The sequence below is a fragment of the Lepisosteus oculatus genome, chromosome 16 (assembly GCF_040954835.1).
Source record: "Lepisosteus oculatus isolate fLepOcu1 chromosome 16, fLepOcu1.hap2, whole genome shotgun sequence".
Lineage (NCBI taxonomy): Eukaryota > Metazoa > Chordata > Actinopteri > Semionotiformes > Lepisosteidae > Lepisosteus > Lepisosteus oculatus.
Window position 1 is genome coordinate 10,883,577 of NC_090711.1, and position 23,651 is coordinate 10,907,227.

At 36.9% G+C, this 23,651-nt stretch overlaps 1 protein-coding gene across 2 annotated transcripts in view; it reads left to right on the forward strand.

Moving 5' to 3' along the window:
* Positions 1 to 23,651, forward strand: part of LOC107079539 (formin-H) — a 50,645-nt gene that overhangs the window by 20,898 nt on the left and 6,096 nt on the right. For both annotated transcript variants that reach the window (XM_015364560.2, XM_015364561.2), the window contains exons 9-15: positions 7,310 to 7,421; positions 9,623 to 9,713; positions 12,182 to 12,268; positions 18,763 to 18,915; positions 22,159 to 22,288; positions 22,384 to 22,416; positions 22,970 to 23,067. In XM_015364560.2, coding sequence (XP_015220046.2) covers positions 7,310 to 7,421; positions 9,623 to 9,713; positions 12,182 to 12,268; positions 18,763 to 18,915; positions 22,159 to 22,288; positions 22,384 to 22,416; positions 22,970 to 23,067 — 704 coding nt within the window. The remainder of the gene's footprint in view (positions 1 to 7,309; positions 7,422 to 9,622; positions 9,714 to 12,181; positions 12,269 to 18,762; positions 18,916 to 22,158; positions 22,289 to 22,383; positions 22,417 to 22,969; positions 23,068 to 23,651) is intronic.

Below are 23,651 nucleotides of genomic sequence, written 5' to 3' on the forward strand. Positions count from 1 at the left end.
GAGGGAATCCTAACCCTAACCCTAGCTAAGGATTGGGAAGGTTAGGGTTAGGGTTCAGTCTACCTTCAAAATATCAACTTCACCTTCTACCCATTTCAGGAGAAAATATACATCAGCAAATGAAAATAACAGTCAGAACTGATATAGCAACCTCCAGAAAACAAAGAGAAAGCAGCAACAATGCCTAAATTGTGTTTTTTGTCACGCAATCTGTGAATGGAAATCTCATGTTGAATGGTGTCCTCAATGAGCACTGTTTTAGGCTTAGCTAGGGTAGGAGTCAGGAATAGCCAGTAAATTCTCAATTTAGTTCATAATATGAGTCTCTGGAATGAAAGCCAACTGAAAAAGTTTAAAATCGTTACCCCCTTTCTTCAATCTTTTGCTTTTAGGGCAATATAGACAACATTCCCATTTATGGCAATGCAGTGCAAGTAGCCATATATGGAAGAAAAAAATGTGAAGCTAACTTGGAAATACCACTTTTCCTACATTTCTTATCAGTCCTGAAATACAGCTATGCCATCACAACTTGTCTACAGTTGGAGGGAATCCTAACCCTAACCGAGCTAAGGATTGGGAAGGTTAGGGTTAGGGTTCAGTCTACCTTCAAAATATCAACTTCACCTTCTACCCATTTCAGGAGAAAATATACATCAGCAAATGAAAATAACAGTCAGAACTGATAGAGCAACCTCCAGAAAACAAAGAGAAAGCAGCAACAATGCCTAAATTGTGCTTTTTGTCAATCAATCTGTGAATAGAAATCTCATGTTGAATGGTGTCCTCAATGAGCACTGTCTTAGGCTTAGCTAGGGTAAGAGTCAGGAATAGCCAGTAAATACTCAATTTATTTGTTAATATGACTCTCTGGAATGAAAGCCAACTGAAAAAGTTTCAAATCGTTACTCCCTTTCTTCAGTCTTTTGCTTTTAGGGCAATATAGACAACATTCCCATTAATGGCAATGCAGTGCAAGTAGCCATATATGGAAGAAAAAAATGTGAAGTTAACTTGGAAATACCACTTTTCCTACCTTTCTTTCCAGTCCTGAAATACAGCTATGCCATCACAACTTGTCTACAGTTGGAGGGAATCCTAACCCTAACCCTAGCTAAGGATTGGGAAGGTTAGGGTTATTGTTCAGTCTACCTTCAAAATATCAACTTCACCTTCTACCCATTTCAGGAGAAAATCTACATCAGCAAATGAAAATAACAGTCAGAACTGATATAGCAACCTCCAGAAAACAAAGAGAAAGCAGCAACAATGCCTAAATTGTGTTTTTTGTCAAGCAATCTGTGAATGGAAATCTCATGTTGAATGGTGTCCTCAATGAGCACTGTTTTAGGCTTAGCTAGGGTAAGAGTCAGGAATAGCCAGTAAATACTCAATTTAGTTGATAATATGAGTCTCTGGAATGAAAGCCAACTGAAAAAGTTTAAAATCGTTACCACCTTTCTTCAATCTTTTGCTTTTAGGGCAATATAGACAACATTCCCATTTATGGCAATGCAGTGCAAGTAGCCATATATGGAAGAAAAAAATGTGAAGCTAACTTGGAAATACCATTTTTCCTACCTTTCTTTTCAGTCCTGAAATACAGCTATGCCATCACAACTTGTCTACAGTTGGAGGGAATCCTAACCCTAACCCTAGCTAAGGATTGGGAAGGTTAGGGTTCAGTCTACCTTCAAAATATCAACTTCACCTTCTACCCATTTCAGGAGAAAATATACATCAGCAAATGAAAATAACAGTCAGAACTGATATAGCAACCTCCAGAAAACAAAGAGAAAGCAGCAAAAATGCCTAAATTGTGTTTTTTGTCAAGCAATCTGTGAATGGAAATCTCATGTTGAATGGTGTCCTCAATGAGCACTGTCTTAGGCTTAGCTAGGGTAAGAGTCAGGAATAGCCAGTAAATACTCAATTTAGTTGATAATATGAGTCTCTGGAATGAAAGCCAACTGAAAAAGTTTAAAATCGTTACCACCTTTCTTCAATCTTTTGCTTTTAGGGCAATATAGACAACATTCCCATTTATGGCAATGCAGTGCAAGTAGCCATTTATGGAAGAAAAAAATGTGAAGCTAACTTGGAAATACCATTTTTCCTACCTTTCTTTTCAGTCCTGAAATACAGCTATGCCATCACAACTTGTCTACAGTTGGAGGGAATCCTAACCCTAACCGAGCTAAGGATTGGGAAGGTTAGGGTTAGGGTTCAGTCTACCTTCAAAATATCAACTTCACCTTCTACCCATTTCAGGAGAAAATATACATCAGCAAATGAAAATAACAGTCAGAACTGATAGAGCAACCTCCAGAAAACAAAGAGAAAGCAGCAACAATGCCTAAATTGTGCTTTTTGTCAATCAATCTGTGAATAGAAATCTCATGTTGAATGGTGTCCTCAATGAGCACTGTCTTAGGCTTAGCTAGGGTAAGAGTCAGGAATAGCCAGTAAATACTCAATTTATTTGTTAATATGACTCTCTGGAATGAAAGCCAACTGAAAAAGTTTCAAATCGTTACTCCCTTTCTTCAGTCTGTTGCTTTTAGGGCAATATAGACATTCAAATTTATGGCAATGCAGTGCATATAGCCATATATAAAAAAATGTGAAGATAACTTGGAAATACCACGTTTCCTACATTTCTTTTCAGTCCTGAAATACAGCTATGCCATCACAACTTGTCTACAGTTGGAGGGAATTCTAACCCTAACCCTAGCTAAGAATTGGGAAGGTTAGGGTTAAGTCTACCTTCAAAATATCAAGTTCACCTTCTACCCATTTCAGGAGAAAATATACATCAGCAAATGAAAATAACAGTCAGAACAGATATAACAACCTCCTGAAAACAAAGAGAAAGCGTCAACAATGCCTAAATTGTGTTTTTTGTCAATCAATCTGTGAATGGAAATCTCATGTTGAATGGTGTCCTCAATGAGCACTGTCTTAGGCTTAGCTAGGGTAAGAGTCAGGAATAGCCAGTAAATACTCAATTTATTTATTAATATGACTCTCTGGAATGAAAGCCAACTGAAAAAGTTTCAAATCGTTACTCCCTTTCTTCAGTCTTTTGCTTTTAGGGCAATATAGACAACATTCCCATTAATGGCAATGCAGTGCAAGTAGCCATATATGGAAGAAAAAAATGTGAAGTTAACTTGGAAATACCACTTTTCCTACCTTTCTTTCCAGTCCTGAAATACAGCTATGCCATCACAACTTGTCTACAGTTGGAGGTAATCCTAACCCTAACCCTAGCTAAGGATTGGGAAGGTTAGGGTTCAGTCTACCTTCAAAATATCAACTTCACCTTCTACCCATTTCAGGAGAAAATATACATCAGCAAATGAAAATAACAGTCAGAACTGATATAGCAACCTCCAGAAAACAAAGAGAAAGCAGCAACAATGCCTAAATTGTGTTTTTTGTCAAGCAATCTGTGAATGGAAATCTCATGTTGAATGGTGTCCTCAATGAGCACTGTCTTAGGCTTAGCTAGGGTAAGAGTCAGGAATAGCCAGTAAATACTCAATTTATTTGTTAATATTACTCTCTGGAATGAAAGCCAACTGAAAAAGTTTCAAATCGTTACTCCCTTTCTTCAGTCTTTTGCTTTTAGGGCAATATAGACATTCAAATTTATGGCAATGCAGTGCATATAGCCATATATAGAGGAAAAAAAATGTGAAGCTAACTTGGAAATACCACTTCTCCTACATTTCTTTTCAGTCCTAAAATACAGCTACGCCATCACAACTTGTCTACAGTTGGAGGGAATCCTAACCCTAACCCTAGCTAAGGATTGGGAAGGTTAGGGTTAGGGTTCAGTCTACCTTCAAAATATCAACTTCACCTTCTACCCATTTCAGGAGAAAATATACATCAGCAAATGAAAATAACAGTCAGAACTGATATAGCAACCTCCAGAAAACAAAGAGAAAGCAGCAACAATGCCTAAATTGTGTTTTTTGTCAAGCAATCTGTGAATGGAAATCTCATGTTGAATGGTGTCCTCAATGAGCACTGTTTTAGGCTTAGCTAGGGTAAGAGTCAGGAATAGCCAGTAAATACTCAATTTAGTTGATAATATGAGTCTCTGGAATGAAAGCCAACTGAAAAAGTTTAAAATCGTTACCACCTTTCTTCAATCTTTTGCTTTTAGGGCAATATAGACAACATTCCCATTTATGGCAATGCAGTGCAAGTAGCCATATATGGAAGAAAAAAATGTGAAGCTAACTTGGAAATACCATTTTTCCTACCTTTCTTTTCAGTCCTGAAATACAGCTATGCCATCACAACTTGTCTACAGTTGGAGGGAATCCTAACCCTAACCCTAGCTAAGGATTGGGAAGGTTAGGGTTCAGTCTACCTTCAAAATATCAACTTCACCTTCTACCCATTTCAGGAGAAAATATACATCAGCAAATGAAAATAACAGTCAGAACTGATATAGCAACCTCCAGAAAACAAAGAGAAAGCAGCAAAAATGCCTAAATTGTGTTTTTTGTCAAGCAATCTGTGAATGGAAATCTCATGTTGAATGGTGTCCTCAATGAGCACTGTCTTAGGCTTAGCTAGGGTAAGAGTCAGGAATAGCCAGTAAATACTCAATTTATTTGTTAATATTACTCTCTGGAATGAAAGCCAACTGAAAAAGTTTCAAATCGTTACTCCCTTTCTTCAGTCTTTTGCTTTTAGGGCAATATAGACATTCAAATTTATGGCAATGCAGTGCATATAGCCATATATAGAGGAAAAAAAATGTGAAGCTAACTTGGAAATACCACTTCTCCTACATTTCTTTTCAGTCCTAAAATACAGCTACGCCATCACAACTTGTCTACAGTTGGAGGGAATCCTAACCCTAACCCTAGCTAAGGATTGGGAAGGTTAGGGTTAGGGTTCAGTCTACCTTCAAAATATCAACTTCACCTTCTACCCATTTCAGGAGAAAATATACATCAGCAAATGAAAATAACAGTCAGAACTGATATAGCAACCTCCAGAAAACAAAGAGAAAGCAGCAACAATGCCTAAATTGTGTTTTTTGTCAAGCAATCTGTGAATGGAAATCTCATGTTGAATGGTGTCCTCAATGAGCACTGTTTTAGGTTTAGCTAGGGTAAGAGTCAGGAATAGCCAGTAAATTCTCAATTTAGTTTATAATATGAGTCTCTGGAATGAAAGGCAACTGAAAAATTTCAAATCGATACTTCCTTTCTTCAATCTTTTCCTTTTAGGGCAATGTAGACATTCCCATTTATGGCAATGCAGTGCATATAGCCATATATATAGAAGAAAAAAAATGTGAAGCTAACTTGGAAATACCACTTCTCCTACATTTCTTTTCAGTCCTGAAATACAGCTACGCCATCACAACTTGTCTACAGTTGGAGGGAATCCTAACCCTAACCCTAGCTAAGGATTGGGAAGGTTAGGGTTAGGGTTCAGTCTCCCTTCAAAATATCAACTTCACCTTCTACTCATTTTACGGGAAAATATACATCAGCGAATGAAAATAACAGTCAGAACTGATAGAGCAACCTCCAGAAAACAAAGAGAAAGCATCAACAATGCCTAAATTGTGCTTTTTGTCAAGCAATCTGTGAATGGAAATCTCATGTTGAATGGTGTCCTCAATGAGCACTGTTTTAGGCTTAACTAGAGTAAGAGTCAGGAATAGCCAGTAAATACTCAATTTAGTTGATAATATGAGTCTCTGGAATGAAAGCCAACTGAAAAAGTTTAAAATCGTTACCCCCTTTCTTCAATCTTTTGCTTTTAGGGCAATATAGACAACATTCCCATTTATGGCAATGCAGTGCAAGTAGCCATATATGGAAGAAAAAAATGTGAAGCTAACTTGGAAATACCACTTTTCCTACATTTCTTTTCAGTCCTGAAATACAGCTATGCCATCACAACTTGTCTACAGCTGGAGGGAATCCTAACCCTAACCCTAGCTAAGAATTGGGAAGGTTAGGGTTCAGTCTACCTTCAAAATATCAACTTCACCTTCTACCCATTTCAGGAGAAAATATACATCAGCAAATGAAAATAACAGTCAGAACAGATATAACAACCTCCAGAAAACAAAGAGAAAGCGTCAACAATGCCTAAATTGTGTTTTTTGTCAATCAATCTGTGAATGGAAATCTCATGTTGAATGGTGTCCTCAATGAGCACTGTTTTAGGCTTAACTAGAGTAAGAGTATGGAATAGCCAGTAAATACTCAATTTAGTTGTTAATATGACTCTCTGGAATGAAAGCCAACTGAAAAAGTTTCAAATCGTTACTCCCTTTCTTCAATCTTTTGCTTTTAGGGCAATATAGACATTCCCATTTATGGCAATGCAGTGCATATAGCCATACAGTATAAATGTTTACCTTTGAGCATATTATAGAATTGCATTGTAATCAAAGTTTATCATTTGTAGTAATCTCTTAATTAAATATAATACTGCAATCAGCTTTTACTGTACTTCTATTTTCCTGCTGATACCATAGCATACTTTACATTCATCCCTAGTTATGAAATAGAGGCAGCCAATGAAAAAGTGATACGGATGAAAAAAATAAGAGTAATAAAGCAATGCCTGGGTAATTAGTAACTGAATAATTAAGTCATTGTGTAATTGGTGACATTCTAGAAGCTGTGTCTTTATCTCTGATGGACTCATTACTTTATTGGAATTTACCAAATCACACAGTCTGATTTCATCTGATTTAACAACCAAAAAACGTAAAAAATATTGGGTTTTACCCCTTGGTACATTAAAACATTGACATCATCACAAACAACATTTATTAAGCTTCTTTGAAAAATAATCTTAAAAATATTGCATGAAAGCATTATATCATCTCAGTCCTGCAGAAGTAGGAATCATGTGTGAGTCTCAGTGCTGGAAACTGGGGGCCTATGATATCATGTACATGTGTGAGTACAGCAGTCAACATATTGTATCTACATATGTATAAATCAAAGAAAATCACACTCTATTATGTGTTTTTTTTAAGAAAATAACAAAGGACATTAAAGTAAATGGAAAGCCTGATACTTAAGTGTTTGTCTTTTAGTATTAATTTTCTAATCTTAAGTTCTTAAGAGTTCTGAAACTGCATTATTCAAATTTTAATGTTAAAAATCCTTCATGGTATTTTATATTCAGTCTTTCTTTGTTAAAAGAGTACTTTGGGATTTAACAGTCAATTAATGTTTTTTTTCCCTTTTTGTTAAGAGTAGCCTTTGATATTGTGGTGAACCACTTGAATTTTCTTTTGTTCATACAGATATTTTCCTCAAAAGTTTTCCTGTGAGGCCAAATGAAGTGAAGGAAAAGTTGTCCATTCTTAATGAAGAGGATGGAGGCCTCAGTGATGAGCAAATTGCTTCTCTCAGGAGGTTTGCTCTCTCACTACCACTCATGGCTCTTAAATATTCTTTAAAGGGGCAGTTTATCTCATCCTTACTATACCCTTCATTTTACTTTTCTGTTCTCTATTTGTGCTGTATGAAGGGTTCACCTCCTGCTTTTTTGTCATGCTGTTAAATCTGTATTATACAAAAATACTTTCAGAAAGATTTCATAAAGTTGGATGAGAGAGGAGAGTATAGTATATCTGTGCAGGGTGTCCTACTCTTGTCATAGAGTAGACCACGTCATACTGTATCATGAGGGAGACCCCAACTAGGGATTAAGAAGGTCTTCAAATACCCTCTATAACCCACACTAAATACCTTTCTGGGTAGGTTGTAGACAGCGGGCACTTTCCTAGCTGTTGTTTAACATGCTTGACATAGCTCTGCTTTCCTTTAGAGTGGGTTGAGTTGTGAGGTGTGTTTTCCAAACCTGAAAACTATAATCTATTTTGCATGCATGAATTAGTGTGCAACTTTAATTTATGACAGGCCGCCAGTGCTTCATAAATGATCTAAAGCACATATTTTTTTTCATTTGCACTTCAATTACTTTAACCATATATTGCCATTGTGTGCAGGTAAGGATGGATTAAATTTTAAACTCACTGTGGAACAGAACTATCACATAAGCAAGATGGGATTGAATGATCTCCTTTCATTTGCAGCATTTCTTACATTCTTATAATGCCGTTGGAAAAAAAAGACTGCATTGTTGCTGTAGCTTAAGTGGAACACACACTTATATACTTAGTTATTGATATTTATAATCAAATCAATAGTAGTCCCATGAACATATTTTTAAAGTCAAAACTTAAAATTCAGATGAGAGGACTGAAAACAAAACCTCTTCTCTTACTATATGATTAAGGAGAAACTACTCTAGTACATTACTAGGAAAATTTATGATTCCTTTTGTGGTCATTCTGAGTGTAGTTTACACATTGAACTTTCCCGCAAGGAATGCAATAGCCCAGTTCTACTCTTTCTGTGCAAGTCACTGCTAGATGATATTGGGTGAAAAGGGAGAGTACTGAACTTTATAATGTTGATGGAAACAAATGCCAGAACCTTTTAGCAAAACAGGTGCATAGCTCTACAGCTGAAGGTCTTATGATAAAGTGCTCTAAGAGGCATATAGAATTGAGTGACTCTCTTGGGCACAGGGTCTGAGAAATGATAAAATGATTCTTCAGTTGAATCTTTGTGGAATGCTTGATGTCTTCAAAAGAGACTGTGGTCAAAGACATTCCATAATTCAAAAAGAAAAAACTGTTTTTTATGTCAATTTTTTCCATACAATACAATATGTATCTTATACTAATTTTTCACTCCTAACAAAATGTTAATATGCTGTAGCTGTAGCTACAGAACTGAATAACCCCCCTGGTTATAAATTTATGAAAAGGTTCGGTTCAGACATTTGAGCTTTATATTGAAAACTACTGTACCTAGTATTATTTGGGTCCACTTGTAGACTGGGTCAAACGCAGTGCAATTTAGACACAACTCAGCATCAGCATTTTATGTGGTTTATAAAAACTTTTTGGTTATCTGAACAATATGGCTTTCTCTCTGAGCAGCTAAACACCCGGGTACTGTGCCATGAGAGAAAGAGAAAAATGTGTGATTCTTTTGATGTGTGTATTTTTATAGAAGTAGCACAGGGTTATAACACCAAATTTCCAATAATTAAGCAGATGCTAAGATTAAATTTTGGATAAAATTAGTCAGACTAATGGGCAAAGGCTGTGATGTTTTGTAAACTAAAACATTCATAATTAATTTACCACCACATCCTTCATTTTATGTGAAAAATAAGACTGGAGCAGCTATTTATATACTATACTGTATGTATCTTAGGTTCAGGCTTCCCTTGTTCTGTTTTGTGATTAAATCTCTGTTAATCAAAATGTCTCTGTATGTAATTAGAGGAGCAAAACGCTCCTATGAATTGACTGACTACACAGCAGCCTCTTCAAACTAATTTTAGTTGTTCTGATTTACATTATTCATTTTTATCTTACACCACTTAGAATACCTTAGCAATCCACAGTACTGTCATTTCTGTTTGAGGACTGGAAAAAGGAGAAAATGACAGCTGTTAACAGTCATTAAGCATGTGGTAAAATCAAATCCTGGATTTATTTCATTTCACTGTTACTGTACTGTATATTTCCTAACAGATATGTACCCACTCCAGATGATGTGGAAATGTATAAGTCTTACAAGGGGTTACCCTCAGAGTTGCACCTAGTCGATCAGTACATGTTGGAGGTAAGGAGAGGCATCTGATGTTTTCTACTTATGTCAAAATTAAGTTATTGTTTGCAATGTGGAATCTTTTTGCTCTGACTTATTAAATTAATTTTAATCTAACACTGAATACCTCTCAGATTCTCTTCCGGCAACTCTTTTAAAGTAACTGTGAGAACACACAGCAAAAACTTAAAATATGGAAATTTCTGTTTTTAAATAATAACCATTTCAGGGATTTACAATTTTACAGTGGTGCTGACGCCATTTGTGAAGCCACTGAATTTCTATATAGTATTACTTTTACTTGTGAATTCCTCATATTTCTTACAAAAGTGCTCAGAAATATGAATGTAGTGCCCAATCCCTGTAGTACTGTGGATTGTCTTTTATGCTGATTTACTATTTCATAATTTTCATTTGCTGGACTTTCACTTAAGTGAACAGACTTCTTTATTAATTGAGAACCAGTGTGGGCAATGAGGGGACTCTTGTGAGGCAAACAGATTCCAACTTGTCCTCCCAGGGAAAAAATGAGGTGCACTACCTGAAGAGGAAGACCAGTATATGATACCAGTAATGATGCTGAGTGCATTCACTGCTCATAGGGAAATCAGGAGCTGTTCAGCCATCAAATGAGGGGTCTGAGACCTCAAATCCAGGCAGTTGATGCCACTCTCATGGTGTCCATGTGCATGAACACATGTCTGTTTTGGAGGAGCAGAAGAAAATGCCAAACTGCCAATAAGACCATAAGATCGGTTACAGTACATGCCCAGAATCACACTTGAACAAATTTCATACACCCAACCCTATAAGAGTGAGGCATACATTGCATCAAAGCCTAGCTGAAAACCCTGGAATATGAACCTAAGATGGTTCTTCTTCCTGTTAGATAACCTGGAGATGGTGGTCTGTGACAGGGGCTTTATGGGATACAGCTACTGTAACCCTTGGATAGAACACAAATTACAGTAGTTTAAGTGGAGAGGGAGCTATGTTCATTCCAGCATCTAGGAGTTCTGTAGAAGACTGCACACCAGGAAAAGGTGATTTTTCAGGAAGGTCCTGGTATGATGATGCTTCTTTTTGGAAAAGCCAATGCTTTTAGACAGAACAGCACCCACAGTGCCCAAGGGAAATGCCAGTGGGTCCCACTGCTTCTGTCCTCCACATGGAAGTGAGGTCTTCCAAGGTATTACCTGCAGTATTAGAGGTTTATGCCCACAAAGAGCACAAAGAGTTTATTTCATTTTTAACCAGAACACCTATGTTTTTTCTTTAAATCTATCTGCATTTTCTTGTTCTTAAAGACAATAATTTCAAGACCTCTGCATATAAAATAAGCAACTTACCTCATAGTTTTTTTCATTGATGTAATTTAATCTCAGGTCAGTCAACGAAACATCATTGGCTCAAATGCAATTCACCAGTCATAGGTACCAACCAAACTGAGTTAGATACCATCACTGGCAAGTATTTGCTAGAAATAATTGACTTAAACAGTGATCAAATAACAAACATTTGCTTCTATTTCCTGAAGGGTACAGAGGTGAGGAACTGAACCCTTAGCTTCTTCCTATTTACCATGTTGAATTTAACCGAAACCAAAAGACTTAAGGAGCCATTAGATCTGCAGAAAGGCTGGTGCTGAATGACACCACGCTTTGATGTATTGCTAGTTAGTAATGACTATGTGCTCCATTGAATAGCACAATCTCCCCTTTAAGAGCTCCTTTGCTTTTTAATCATTCTTGTCAAGCTTCAGTTCAGAAGGAACCATCCGTTTCTTGCACCACAAACCTCTTAAGCGCTCCCTCAGATTTAAATCTGGAAAATACTCTGCAGTAAATGACAAATGGACAAGCCAAAACTTTCTGTGCGCTAGGAGATTTCACAGTTTGCTTTGAGGAGTGCTTTCTCCTGTTTGTGTTCATTCAGCTGAAGCCTTTATGCAAGGTGACTTATGGAACTCCACTCTACATAATGGAGCATTGTAAACAGAAAGGTAACTGAAAGAAATGCATGGTGCCATACTAGAAATAGTGACCTGATGGATTGCAGGATGAAGCCATAATGGTCATATCTTATCCAGTGAGGCAATATCTTATCACATCTTGGCAATGTCATATCTGATCCATTTAGTTGACATACGGTTATGAACAAAAACAACAAATAAGGTCTAGGATGCAATGCACTTAGAGCAAAACAAAGACAAAGTTCAACACAGATGCTTCTGTAGAAGTGCCTTGCTGTTTTGATGTGCAGAACATTTATTAAAGTATTAATAAATTATTACTTTATTGTTAAACTATTAATAAAGACTCCATGAAGATGTGTCATAGACAGTAAAGCAGTAGAATCCAGTTGTGGTCTAGATGAAAGTGTGATGTTTTTTATAACAGTATTTATCCTTGTACCAGATTATTTGTTGTGTTTGTTAATGGTATTTTCAAAAACTTTAAATACTTTGTTTTCTTCCCCCTCAGATGTGCAAAATACCATTCTTGAATAATCGATTAGACGTACTACTCACCATCAGAGAACTTCCCATAAGCATGGAGGACCTGCAGCCAGTGAGTGTAAAACTTGAATATTTATCCTTGAGTGTATCTGTCATATACACCGCCCAAGTCATATGTTGGGACACTATCAATGTCAATTGTCAATGAAAATGTTTAGAAAACTGCAAGCCACATCTGTACTCATTAGGCTGGAAGATGCATTTAATAAACCACAGTAACACACAGAGGAGTGAAGAGAGTGAAGTAACAGCACTCAGTTCATTCTCTCTAATGACATAGATAGGGAATGCTTGAGACAGGTAGAAAAATATTCCCAACCATTCCTTTTTTGAAGATTACAATTAAGTTGTCTCAGCAGAGCAATCTGCATTTGTTGTATTAATTACAAGCTCCAATTCAAGCAGTGGTATGTTGCAATTCTAATTTCATTGTAACTTACAGTGAAAATGTCTGTCTGTCTCCCCTTGCCAGAATTTGTTGTCCTTGGTTATTAATAAAATTACATAGACTGTTTATGTAGACAAACTTCTAACTCACTTTCAAGCCAAAACAGAAAAGAATGGTGTCTTGTTTTTATATTATTACTATTTAGCGACTAAGCTTTGAGTATCTGGTTTTCTTTTTAAATGTTTGGGATTGCAAAGCAAAATGACCTTCTAGTCTTATATGTGTGTCTACATTTATTAAGCTGGTGAAAAGTGAAGTGTACTACAGTGTGTCGTATTACACTGAAATGGGTTTTTTCGATTTGTTGAAATATTGCATCAATCCGCAGTCTCCAATATCCCCTGGATTTTCACTGCTGTCAGGTTTGCTTATTGATGTCAAGCAAAACGAGTTAGGAATTACTCTATTGTCCACACATTCAGAGCTCTCTACTGTGCTGCGCAGAGACAGGTTACGTTACAGGTCAATTGTATAGACAGTCTAATGATAGACTGAGCTTCCGGGAAAAAATAAATGGCTGTCATGTACATTTTTATCTTGTTTTATTGTTGCTGTAAAGTGCTTTAGTCATTTTGGACTCACATGTTCCTTCTGATTTTCCATAAACAACGAGGACATTTAAAAAAGCAAGCATTATTGCACGTGTTCCAAACCTGCCCAGACACCTGCAAGCTTGTGGTGTTGCTGTGTTGTCTTCTGCAAGGCTCTGTGGCGTTTCTGGAGTGTGAAATGACAAATGGCAGCTAGGGGGCGCCCTTGCTCAGGTGATTGTTCCCACCAGTGAGCTGCAGGAGTGGTAACAAGTAGAAATGACTGACAATAGGCAATACCAATTTATAATGTTTTTAATGTAGAAAAAAATAAATTTGATTGGAAATGGAGCAAATTATCATGAAATAATGTTATTACCACAGAGGGATTATGGAGTTTTTGGGGACAATGCAGGACTTTTCCTAATGAGTTCCCTACTTGAATATTTAAGGTTATGAGAACATATTATTATTGCTGAGCATTATATACCCAATAGGATTACCATGGAATGATTGTTATAGCTTTTAAGGCTGAAAAAAGATTTAGGTATTTTAATGTACCTTAATCTGACTAGTTTAATTTTAGATATACAGTATGGCAATATTATTGGTATTTAAGATATTTCCAAAATAAATACTGTAAGTATTGTTGCATTAGGGGCTCCTAGTAGTAACAAAGGTTTAATGTTTGGTTCAGATTACTTAGATCTGTCCTGCCACCAGCCTGAGTACATGATAATTAAAAAAATGAAATAATCACACGCCTCCAATGATCAGAGAATACTGAGTGAGGTCCTGTGGCCTCTTTAATGTTCTGTAAATAATTTGGAGGTTGGGAAATAAATAGGAACTTACTTACAAGATCAATATTTATTTAGCTAACACTTGAGACACAAAATCCTTAGCTAATATTTGCAGACTATTATTCAGAATAAAACAGCCTAATCCCTTTAAATCATATACTTTGATACTGAGAATCCTTGAAACTGGTTTCTTTAAATATTTTTCATGGGTGAGTCTGCAATCTAGACTGATGCCAAAAATGCCAAAGAAACAAGAGTGACGAACACTGCCTGGTAGATTTAAATAGAAAACACATCCCCAAATCCAAAAAAATAGCTCCTTCCCCTAAATGTAATCTGAGTCTCTTCAGTGCCCTTTCTTGTTTGTTTCTAGAACAATATGTGCAGTACAGTACCAAACTGATGTGTGGTGAGTGTTCTTGCGCACTATGGCTGCCGTCACATCATCCAGGTGGATGCTGCACATTGGTGGTGGTGGAGGGGAGACCCCATTACCTGTAAAGCGCTTTGAGTGGAGTGTCCAGAAAAGCGCTATATAAGTGTCAGCAATTATTATTATTATTAATTATTATAGTTCAGTACTGGGACACATTTGCCGTGGTGGGCTGAATAGTTTCTTCTTATCTGTGGCTACTTCCGATGTCTTATGTGTTGTCCTTTTCACTCCATAGATTGAATTTCTAATCCATAATTTTCTCTTTTAGTATCTTTTCATTGTTTGTGCTTCTGGGGGTGGTGGAAATTAGCTAACAGATGGCTTTGATTGCCAAGCAATGATACGTTTTCTGTTCTTCATTGTTTTTGCTATGTATAGCTTAGGGAGGGATTTGCATTAATTAAACTGCGAGGTGTTAAAATATCACTCACATAGTGTCAATGTGGCGCTTGTGAGAAATATTTTCAATTGGGAGAAAATGTTAATGTGTTGCAGGTTGGTGTGGACTTTGTAACTTCTTTCTATATATAGTACAGTATATACCGTAGGTTTTCCAGACAGTATTCCTGTTCCCTTACTCCTCCCAAAGAAATGCAGAATATGACTGGCTACTTGAAATTGTCGCTTTCCAGGATGGGTTTCAAGAATTTTATGCGGGAGGGCTCTCTCCCAGTTGCACCAGTACTGGCTGTCAACCTAAAGAATAACATAACCAAATGGGGACAGTGGATTGAATGACCTTCTCCTAAGCTTTGTATCCTTGTTGTCATGCATATGGGCCTGGATCTGCTGAATCAGTTTTCTTTCTGTACAGAAAGTTAAAGCAACAACAAAAACATAAAGCTTTGACTAAAACATGTTCTAGAAAGCAGAATATTTAACAGAAAGCAGAATAACTTATCCTTTACTGAGAACTTTAAACCTTTGAATTTAGGCTTAGCATTGTTTAAGCTGGGGGCATCAAGAAGGATTCATCTGTCATTTCATAAGCTTGATGATGGAAATAATATTGAGAAGCAATGGGCATGCTTCACTGTGAAATTATGGCTAGATTTTTTCAGCTGGCTGTATGACAGAGGTTGGCTAAACATTAAAAGCCCAATAAATACGGTACTTTGCTTTGTCTGGCTCAAGGTCAGGAATAAAATCATGGAACCCTGATGGTTTTGTGTCTTAGATCTGTATTTTAAGTGCATGATTTGTGTTCTCCCTGACCTATCATTGCTTGCAATTCTGTGAACAAAATGTTCAGAGAACTCCATGTGTGGATTTTCTTTTTGTATTCAAGACACATGGAAACTGCTTATGTGCAGGTGCACAAGGTTACAGCTTGAATCCTTATTTACATATCCACATCACAGCACCGGTACAAGCAAAGCAGGGGACGAGCTGTGAGGAGGCAGCAGTTAAGTCCAAATATATGTAAAAAACACAAGGGGCTGGAATTCCCCAGCAAGCATGAACATATGGATAGGTGTTACTGAACAACTCTTAACCACAACACAATATGGTTATTCAACAAATTCTCCCCCCCCCCATCCAGCCCCAGTGGCAGCAGTGCTTATACTGTACAGTAGCTGCCTTTTTTAAACAAAATCATGCGTCAATGTCAATAGATGGAAAATGGAATATTCATTTATGTTCTTAGAACATTTTTAGTATCTTTTTTACCAATCTTCCCTGAAGAGGAAACATCTCTCTATTATTATGATTTTTATTATTGTTATTCATTTCAAGCCATATGGAGATATTAGGTGTTGGTTTGAATATAGGAAACAGTGTTTAAGCTAAAACATTATGATTTAATTTTAGATAATTGATGCTACACTAAAATGTGTTACACAGGTGTTGCGAACTTAACAAAGGTGGCATTGGGGAAGTACTGTATAAGTCGTCCTCTCAGAATCAATGTGGAATACAACATATGGCAAGATGTGACTTTTAGTTGAATTCTTTAGAGCAAGCATTATAGCACAGAGGAAAGTAGAATCTAAAGATTGTCATACTTGAAATATGGAATATGTGAAAGTGCATTCTCCTTTCAGATTTACATTCTTCTTTGAAATTTAGAGTCAGTGAAGTTCTTTTTCAATAACTGAGAAGGGCTTCAAAATATGCATTTTTCTTCTTTTTCATAGCCAACACTATTGACATGTGACCTTCTACTTAGCATGTGTATCACTAAAGAAATGTCAAGATGAGTGTGCTGTTTGTAACAAATAATCCCAGTGTACTTCACATACTGTGACTACCCTGCCACCACTGAAGTGAAATATACACCTGGTGCTGCTGTAGATCACAGCACACAGTATGTATATTACAGTAGATTGATAAATTTAGCTACCGTAGGACACTGCACGAAACCACTAGTCTTACAAAACAGTGCCATTGGAAATTCCATGACCAAGTAGTCACAACCTCTATCTACAGTCTTATGCAAGAGAAAACCCTTCCTACAGTCCAGTGGTCCTGGGGCTTTAATTGGTTTGGAAATTTTAATCCAGAAGGAAGAGTGACGCCAACTGATCTACCAACATCAGTCACTGCAGTAACCTTCTAGTTTTCCTTAGATTTCTTCTGTCGTAAGACAGGTCAAGCTTAATGTTGCTAAACTTCCAAGATCTGATGAGATCCATCTACAAGGTCATAGCAGTGTTGCCTAACGTCATGATTTGGGTGATGGTGCAAAATTGCAATAATGCCAAAGTAAAAAAAGTGTGGTTTCATAAGTAACATAAGTGTTATAGCATTGTCACAGTAACTCAGGTACAGTATTTATTATAGGTCATATGTTTTTGTTTTTTAAGTGCTGATTTTTTTGTCATTATATGCATACAATTTAGAGCAGCCAGTTGTGTGTACTTTATGTCTCTGCTCATTGCAAACCCTGTGACTGCACACAGGGGCGAATGGGGAAATGAACACTCTTCTGACCTACCTGCCTTAGAGGCACTCATCTTTAACACTTCACAGGCCAAACAGCCCCGTAACTGAGGTTTGGCTTGAGGTGAAACAGAAGCACATACCGTATGTCACCAACAGCACTACAGGCCACCACGTGCCCAGGAGGCCAGATGGGGCGCTGTGCTGCCAGCAGCTGAGAGAGCTCTCTCCTACGAATCCAACCCTGCGCTTGGTGCCTAGCCTTCCAAAAACTATTTGTAGTATAGTGTCTATATTTCTGCTACATAAACCTGTTTCAATATTTCTTCTATTTTTGAACATTTTGAATCTGTGTAAGACAAAGTTGTCTCAGAAAAGGAACAAGATGACATTTAAATTTTATGTTGCATTGTCTGTATACTGTACTGTATGTTGTGGTTAGCATGGTGGTTAGCATTGCTTCCTCACAGTGCTGGGGCACTGGGTATAATTCCAGGTTTGTATGTTGTCCCTTTGTTCACCTGGGACTCATCCGGGCTCTCCTGTTTCCTCCCACAGTCCATAGGAGGCCATGATTGGTAAAGGCCAATGGGAAATTTGGCCAGGACACCGGGGTTACACCCCTACGCTTTTCGAGAAGCACCCTGAGATTTTGAATGACCACAGAGAGTCAGGACCTCAGTTTTATGTCTCACCCGGAGGATGACGCCTTTTTTCCAGTATAGTGTCCCCATCACTATGTTGTGTTAAAAGGAAAACACAAGGCAGACTTTGCTAGTATTTTTCTGAGGTGTTTGTCTTAGAGGAGAACTTAAATTAGAAACTAGGCCATTCTGTAAAGCAGAAGTATTTTGGAATTTAAAACCAAACAAGGCTGTCGCAAGCTAAATATGTGCAGGTATTACAGAACAGCTTTAATTTGGTGAAAGAAAAAACTGTCATTACATATTATGATGTAGGCTTCCATTAACAGTAGAAGTCAAGTAATGTGGTAAATCAATGTCTTGAGTAATTGTGAACAACATAAAGGAAGTTGACAAAATGGTGATCTTGGGGGCTACTGTTTTTATTTTAAATTTTAGATCAATCTCAAAGTACTTGGGCAAGAACCAGCAACAGTCATGGCACTGTAACTGAAAAAAACATCAGAATCAAGAAGAAAATGACCAAAATGACATTCAACCACACTGAGAGTTTTTGCTACTTATGATTCAAGTTACATAAGCACAAAAGTAAATGTAATACCTGTATGGTGTAAACCATGACAGTCCCAGAATACCACTGCTCATGTTACACTTAAGGCAAGAAGCATTTCTTTTTTAAGCATGTTGCATTTTTATATTCACAGCTGATTATGTTGGAGCCTTTACACACCTGACTTATTTAATCAAAGTTGATGCACTTGTGAATGACTAATACATTTCTTATTCATATTTCATATTTCAGCTGATTGACCAGAAGATCAAAATGTGCTCTCAGCTGTTGAATTGCAAGTCGTTTGTCTCTGTGCTGGAGTACCTTCTTGCTGTGGGCAATTACCTCAATGAGAATGCTGGGAAGGAAAAGGCCAAGGGATACCGGCTTTCCTCTCTGACAAAAGTAAGCCGCTGTCTTCTGTGTCTGACCTTTTTGACAAACACTGCAGTTCAGTGCTAATGAGATTGCTTAACAGTTTACACCATGGGTCCTCCTTACACCTTGTGTAGATCACGTTAGCAGAGTTTTGCAGAGTTCTAAATCAGATGAAGCCATTTTTGTCCAGCAATACTAAGTCTGTAGATTGAGTTTGAAGTGAGTAATTTGATAGTTTATCCTTTAAGCATATGCAAGCTTTTCACTCACAATATTGACCTCTTCCCTATACATGCATACTGTACAAACCAGTACCGTTTCAATATACATTATCACCACCTTCCCAGCCCCTGAAGGAAACAATAGTAAGGTACTGTATTGTACTGGAAATAATTTTCTAGTTTTTATTGTTTTTGGCCTATTCAGTGTCTTGTAACACTTGAACATGTGAAACTTGAAAAAAAAAACGAATTAATAAACTAAATATGCTTATGTTCATAGAAACAACTGTAAACATAAAAACAGTGGAAGGAACCACTGTGTGCACTTCAGTATACTGAATTATCTTCTATTATAGACAGAAATAATTTTAATCTGACCACTGTGTTGAAAACTACAACTTCCGCTGACAATGGTATACTGTGTGTACTTTAACGATTAATACTGTAGTTATAAGCAGTAATTTGTAGCTAATCTGTGGTAGTGAGTAGTAAGCTACTACATATTTTTCCTTTTCTCTAGTAAGTTTATTTTCATGGATCTTGATGTTTGTCTTCTTATGTTTAGATTTGCTCCTTAATTGTTACAGTTACAAATTATTTGCATGCTGATGAATTTCACAAAGTCAGTTTTAAAGCATATATTGTATTTAAATTCACTTGGTTTGATTCCAATAGTTCAAGTACTTCACATTGATGTGCTTTCTCACCTCTTTATACCCAACATTCCACCCCCTCCCAAAATAAAGATTAGAAGCTTGCTTTTTTAGGACTCTGTCAGATGTTTGAGGCAGCCAGCCAAATTGTTTGACCTGTGGAATCGGCTCCCTATTTCTTTTTCTGTTTGCTTCATAGAAGCACTGAACTACAGAAAGATTGGTGATGTCATGCTGTCAGTTCTGTTTTTAGTTCAAAGGAAATACAGGATCAACCTTTCTGTGATGCTTTACACATTTCTTTTGGCTTAGTCCTTGGAGATGGTGCAGACACGAAATCGGTAAACAATGTTAGGCAGAAAAGACAGCAAATCTCATTACAGAATTAAAGGGTTCTCTTGCATTTAAATTAAGAAGCACACACAACTATGCAGCAGTCAGTTGAATTTGGAGACATCTTAGCTTGTGAAACCATTAACATTTTAAAACAATCTCTGTAGGCCTCTTCTTTTGAAGAAATGTTTGGTCCCACTGTCAATTTATAACATCCTTTACTTGATATACCTAAAGGAAGGAGTGAAGAGATTTTAAGATAGTCAGTAAAACCTATTTATTTTTTTTGGTCTTCACAAAAGACGCTCCTTTGTGTTCTCCAAAGGATAGAAAGTCCTGCTCTTTTAATGTACTTGAAAAATAATTCCAGAGATGTGTCATCTTGTGAAATGACCGCCATGAGCACATAGAGGATACAAATGAAACTATGCTGCTATTATGCTGTTTAGTGCAAGTAAACAACTAAACACAAATGAAATGGCATGAAAACATGCTGAGCCTGCAGAAGATGCAGATGCAGAAGATCATATAGCCAGCAGCCATATCACTCTGCAACTCACAACTGGCAACCCACTGAAGCTAAGGATGGGAGACCTCCTGGGAAAAACTAAGGTTGCTGCTGGAAGAGGTGTTAGTAGGGCCAGCAGGGGGTGCTCACCCTGCAGTCCATGTGGGTCCTAATGCCCCAGTATGGTGACCGGGATGCTATACTGTAAACAGGTGCTGTCCTTCAGATGAGACGTAAAACTGAGGTCCTGACTCTCTGTGGTCATTAAAAATCCCAGGGTGCTTCTCGAAAAGCATAGGGGTGTAACCCCGGTGTCCTGGCCAAATTTCCCATTGGCCCTTACCAATCATGGCCTCCTAATAATCCCCATCTATGAATTGGCTTCATTACTCTGCTCTCCTCCCCACTGATAGCTGATGTGTGGTGAGTGTTCTGGCGCACTACGGCTGCCGTCGCATCATCCAGGTGGATGCTGCACATTGGTGGTGGTGGAGGGGAGTCCCCATTACCTGTAAAGCACTTTGAGTGGAATGTCCAGAAAAGCGCTATATAAGTGTAAGCTATTATTATTATTATTATGATTATTATTATTATTATTATTATTATTATTATTATTATTATTATTATTATTATTATTATTATTATCATTATTATTATTATATAGAGGGCTGATATTTGTAAGGTGTGAAAACACTTTAAGAGTTTTGATGGTTGTTTTAGAGGACCTTCACTCTTTTCATTATGCAGGGCTATAATAATGATGCTGTGGAGCATTTCATAAAAACATAAGAAAGGTTATGAACAAGAGGAGGTCATTGAAGCCATCTAGCTTATTTCATTGCTAGCAGCCAATTAATCCAAGGATCTCATACGTACTGTACATCCTACCCAAAAGAGCTCAAGGTATTGGCTTTGTGAATACTGCTGGGAAGCCCTAAATTATTCAAAGTCTAGTTAAAAAGTAAAGCCCCTTTTAATCTTCAATTAGGCAAGTGAAAGATTTTGATCCTTAAAATCTTAGTTCAGGAAGAAGGGTGTGGGTGAGTCCCATTTCACCTATGTTCAGCTTGTCTTTCACTTTATCCACAATGGTGAACCCGTTTTCCTGGTGTTTCTCAGAGTTGAACATTAGCACTCAATTTTACAATCAACTTCATTATGAAACAAATTCATTTAGTCCTTGCCCTGGAAAGTATTTCAAGCAAAACTCCCCTTGTGGGTAACCAATTTGTGTTCTTGGGAGAGATTATTGATTGACATTTGTCTTTCCATAGATATTTATTCCTTAGTTTACTCTTGTCCCAGGTCACGTTTGTTCTTTTTGAATGTTTATGAATGTTTTACAGTAGAGGTTAGCTTTGAAAAGCTTAATTTCACCTTAACCCAACCCAGAACTCAATCAGTGTCTAAATAAGAAAACTATACTGTCACTTCATTCTAAACAGCACAATGACAAATGCTCGCAGAGATAAAGCCCTATAAGGATTTTTCTGTGCAATGCCCTGCTCTGTGTTGGGTGGAGCAACATCTCTACAGTGTCCACTGTTCTTCACAGCTCTCACAGCTGCGTGGGAAACACAGGAAGTTCACCTTGCTGCATGCCCTTGTCGAGCAGATAATGTTACATGATCCTGTCGTGGCACCATTTTTCCAGGAGTTGACAGAATTTGAAGCCGTTCCAGGGGGTAAGCTAATGAAATTTTTATCAAAACTGAAAATCACTGGCATCATGTAGTTGACAATTAGTTCAACTAACACTTTTTTTTCCCTTTATTTCTAGCATCAATAAAAGGACTTACAGCAGAGGTGGATGGTATGTCACTTAGGAAAATGTCCTTTAATGTCACACAGTTTTATCAAACAAGCTGTGCTGTACAGTACATCTCATGTATTTTTCTTTGAAGAAGCTTATTTGGTTTTGTCTATGACCATTAATCTAAAGAACAAAGTTATATTAAGACCATATAAAGCAGAGATGGCTTATTTATTTGATTTTTTTATTTTAATGAATTACTAATTAATGCTGAAATGGCCAGTTTATGTAAAAAGATTGAAATAAGGGAAAGAAATGTCCAAACATTTAATTAAATATTAATTAATCTCTGTTACAAATGAGAAAATGGTTTTGAATGCCTTATTTTGTTAATGCCTGGAAATGTACATTTCTTATATAATTCTTATGTGAATCAACATGCATTACTGATTTTTAGAATGTACGGAATAGTACACATAGATGCACATTGTGCAATTTAGTGTATAACTTAAAATTGATGTTATGCTTCAGTACATATTGAAGTTATGGTTATTTATTAACCTTCAGTGGTCAATTGCAAATATGTATGATTGTTACAATTTTCATCTTACAGTTCTGAAGAATGAGCTTCAGAAAATTATTCAGTACAAAAAGGCTTACAAACCAAAAAACCAAGGAAATCAACATCCAAAGTTTTGTGAAGACTTGAAGGTATATATTGTTACCTTATATTTTTAATATCTAACAGGCAGTATACAGTATAACTCAGAGAAAACAGTTGTACAGTAGTTTCCTATAAGGGTATAGAAATCTCTACATACTACTGTATAACAGTTAAACTGAACGAAGCATGTTGTATCTGTGGGTAATCCATAACTCTCAAGGCCTTCATCTTTTCCTAATGTAGTACATTTACTTAATAACACATAATGCTTCGAAGCACTACATACAGTACAGTATAAAGGTTATCACTGTGCTGAAATGAAATCTAATTTTAGAAAAGTCAATGTGAAGACCCTCAGCATGTCAGAAAGAATAAAGTGTACATGTTTCTACCATGTGGAAGGAAAAAAACAGGACATTTTCTCGGAATCAGGAAAAAGATATGATCCAGAGATTGTGGAAGTATTTCCAAGAGATTAGAAGTACAGTATTTGTAGATTGTTGTAGTTTGTTTGTTGATCACAGTACAATTGATTGACACTGAATATGGTCCTTGGAGCCATTCATTCTCAAATGTAATAATTTGAGCACAATATCTCCTATTTTCCACCTGAGTTTTTAATTTGTAGGAC